The sequence below is a fragment of the Sipha flava genome, unplaced genomic scaffold, assembly GCF_003268045.1.
Source record: "Sipha flava isolate LNK unplaced genomic scaffold, YSA_version1 494_pilon_pilon, whole genome shotgun sequence".
In the NCBI taxonomy this organism is placed as follows: Eukaryota; Metazoa; Arthropoda; class Insecta; order Hemiptera; family Aphididae; genus Sipha; species Sipha flava.
In genome coordinates, this window is record NW_020273331.1 from 45,677 (window position 1) to 48,618 (window position 2,942).

The 2,942-nt window shown below is 31.5% G+C and overlaps 1 protein-coding gene across 1 annotated transcript; it reads right to left on the reverse strand.

The window, feature by feature from the left end:
* Positions 1–1,874: 1,874 nt before the first annotated feature.
* On the reverse strand, positions 1,875–2,649 carry LOC112690205. The gene is made up of 3 exons (XM_025564162.1): positions 2,452–2,649; positions 2,084–2,338; positions 1,875–1,993 (listed from the first exon to the last, which is right to left on the reverse strand). The coding sequence occupies exons 1-3, from the start codon at positions 2,531–2,533 to the stop codon at positions 1,899–1,901; spliced, it is 432 nt and encodes a 143-aa protein (XP_025419947.1). The 5' UTR covers positions 2,534–2,649; the 3' UTR covers positions 1,875–1,898.
* Positions 2,650–2,942: the final 293 nt, after the last annotated feature.

Below are 2,942 nucleotides of genomic sequence, written 5' to 3' on the forward strand. Positions count from 1 at the left end.
TAAAACTAAAATTACAGATATAATAAAAATGCCAGACTCAAATTTAAAAAGGAAATGTGATTTGTTAGAAAAAGATACTCCTAGAAAATTAATTTTAAAACAAAAATTAAAACAAAAAAATAAAATTATTCATAATAAATTCACACATATTTCAAAATTAAAAAAAAGGTAGATGTTTTAATCGCTATAATAATTTAAAAAATTCAATAAATTTACATAAATTTTCATCAATTAACTCCAAAGCAATTGTGACTATGCAATTAAAAGATAGACAACGTCCATGGACATTAAATGAAAAAAATTTGGCTTTAAATTTATATTATAAATCACCCAGTGCATATACATTTTTACGTTCCCAAAAAGTAAATTTACCAGGACTTTCAACAATTCGTCATTGGATAGGTCAATCAAAATTCGTACCAGGTTTTAATCAAATATTTTTTAGTCATCTTAAAAAAAAATTGAATCAACTGATTATAAAAAAAAAGTATGCACTGTTTGTTTCGATGAGATGTATATAAAAGAATTTATAGAATATTCCAAAGAATTTGATTTCATTGAAGGTTTTGAAGACTTAGGTCAATATGGCAGGACAAATAAAAGTGCTAACTGTGTTCTGGTGTTTATGGCTCGAGGTATTTATTCACCGTGGAAATTTCCAGTCGCCTTTTTTCTTTCTCATTCTGGTGTTGACAAAATCAATCTAAAAATTTAATAATTGACGTCCTTAAAAATTTATTTGAAGTAGGATTGTGTCCAAAAGTTGATGTTTGCGATCAATTTACATTTATCTGATGGATATCTACTGTTTTGCCAAACAGCACGAGCACGCCGTTTTGCTGCGATTAAAGTCCTTATATAAGTAGGAAGATTGTTAGGCGACTTTTTAGAAGGTAGTAGTTTGGGTGATTCCCATACCGATGATTGTATGTTATGTGTGAGCAGATTAACAGAGTCATCGATATCATTTATTGTTTTTAAACGAGTTTTTAAGTCGGTTTTTCCCGATAAGGATGTAGCAAATTTTTCCCAATCAGTTTGATGTTGGGATATGACTGTGGAGGTAGATTTGTCGGGAGGTTGACAATCTATGATGAGAAGGACTGGAGAGTGGTCTGAGCATGGGTCTAAAAGGTTGAGGGTTTGAGTATGGAGGTTATTAGGAATTTTGGTGATAAATATATTCAATATATCGGGGTTTTTGTAGCGAGATGTAGGCCAGTATGTATAATTAGGGGGCGTCAGAACAGATATGTTAGAGTGAGATATAGATTGTAGGAGAGTGTTTCCTCTAGGGTTTGTAGCACGGCAGCCCCATTGGATATGTTTTGCGTTTAGGTCGCCGCCTATAATAAAATTGTTATTTAGGGTAGACAGGTATTCATTAAATTGATTGATAGTGATTTTATGTTTTGGTGGACAGTAATTTGCCGCTATTGTAACAGGGATGTGGTTGAGAATTAAAGATATTGCGCATGATTGAATGTGTGTTGTAATAAAATTAGGAAGTGGAGTGAATGTGAGCGAGGATCTTATGAATATAGCTGCACCCGCGTGCGCGGTGTTGTCTGGGTGATTTTCACGATAAGCGTAGTAGCCGTGAAAATTAATATAAGATACGTTAGTAAAGTGGGTTTCAGATATTAGTACAATATCTATTCTTTTTTCTTGAAGGGTGGTGAGGAGTTCATTACTGTGGTTTTTGAGGCCATTGGCATTCCATAGTAGGATGAGTAGAGAGTTGGAGGTATATGAGTTATTAATCATTTTTGATTATTGAAAGTTTAGAAATTACTGTAGTCAGAAGAGCAAGTAGAGGATTAATCATAGACTTGAAATCGTCTAGGAATTTGGAGATGACATTTTCTAGATTGTTGGAGGAGGGGGAATCGGCATTCTTATTTTGAGTAGTATTCTGTGTACTGTGCACTAGTTCTAGCAGTGACAATGAAATTTTTAAGATCATTTGGTTCTTTCCTGTTTCTTTTATTTCCTAAATTTTAAATTAAAATATAATTAATACAATGAACATTTTGAATAATACCAAACTAACATAGCTAAGTAATCAGTTAATTAGGTATACCTTGGAATGGATTTTCAATGGATATATTATTGACTGTTGCAAATGTATTTATATCCAACCAAATTTCAGCAAAACATTCAATGGTTTTATAATCTTCTAAGGATTTGATTATAGATTTAATAATAACTGCTGAATTCCCTAGAGTTGACGATTTTTCTTGCAATTTGCATGTTAAAATATTAATTATTGTTAAAAATGTATGTAAAAGAAATAAATACACAATGAATTGTCCTTTCCTCATGTTGGTTAAAATTCCTGAAAAATGATAATGAAGAGGTACAGATTAACTTCAAATTAACAACAAGTATTCATGTTCTATAATCTATATATTAAAACATTAAATGCAATTTAATAATCAAAATATTTACCTATTGCTTCATTCACATCTTTATCAGATTCATTTTCAATCTCATTTAATAATGTATCTACTATTGCTTTATAACTGGACATTACAGCATCACAATTTTTGTAACGACAATTCCACCTAGTGTTGCTTAACCTTGTATTTGACTTTTTTTTAATACCCAACTTTTGAATATTTCAAGAAAAAAAATATTTTGTGAATTTCCAAGATTTTGGCAATTGTTGTAAAATAAATACCTATTTTAATATTTTATAGTAATTTATACTATGAAAAATGTTTATACATTTGGGGGGGCTTTCGATCTGTTTGGGGGGCTAAGCCCCCCAAGCACCCCCCAATCTACGCCTAGGCGATGGGGACTGCTATGTGATAACCACGCGTCCGTGGCGACCATTCAAATATCAGTATTCGATGCTCAAATACAATACGTGAAAATTATTCGATTATGTTTTCACGCAACACAAAACATTTAACAATAAAGGTCTATTCACACTA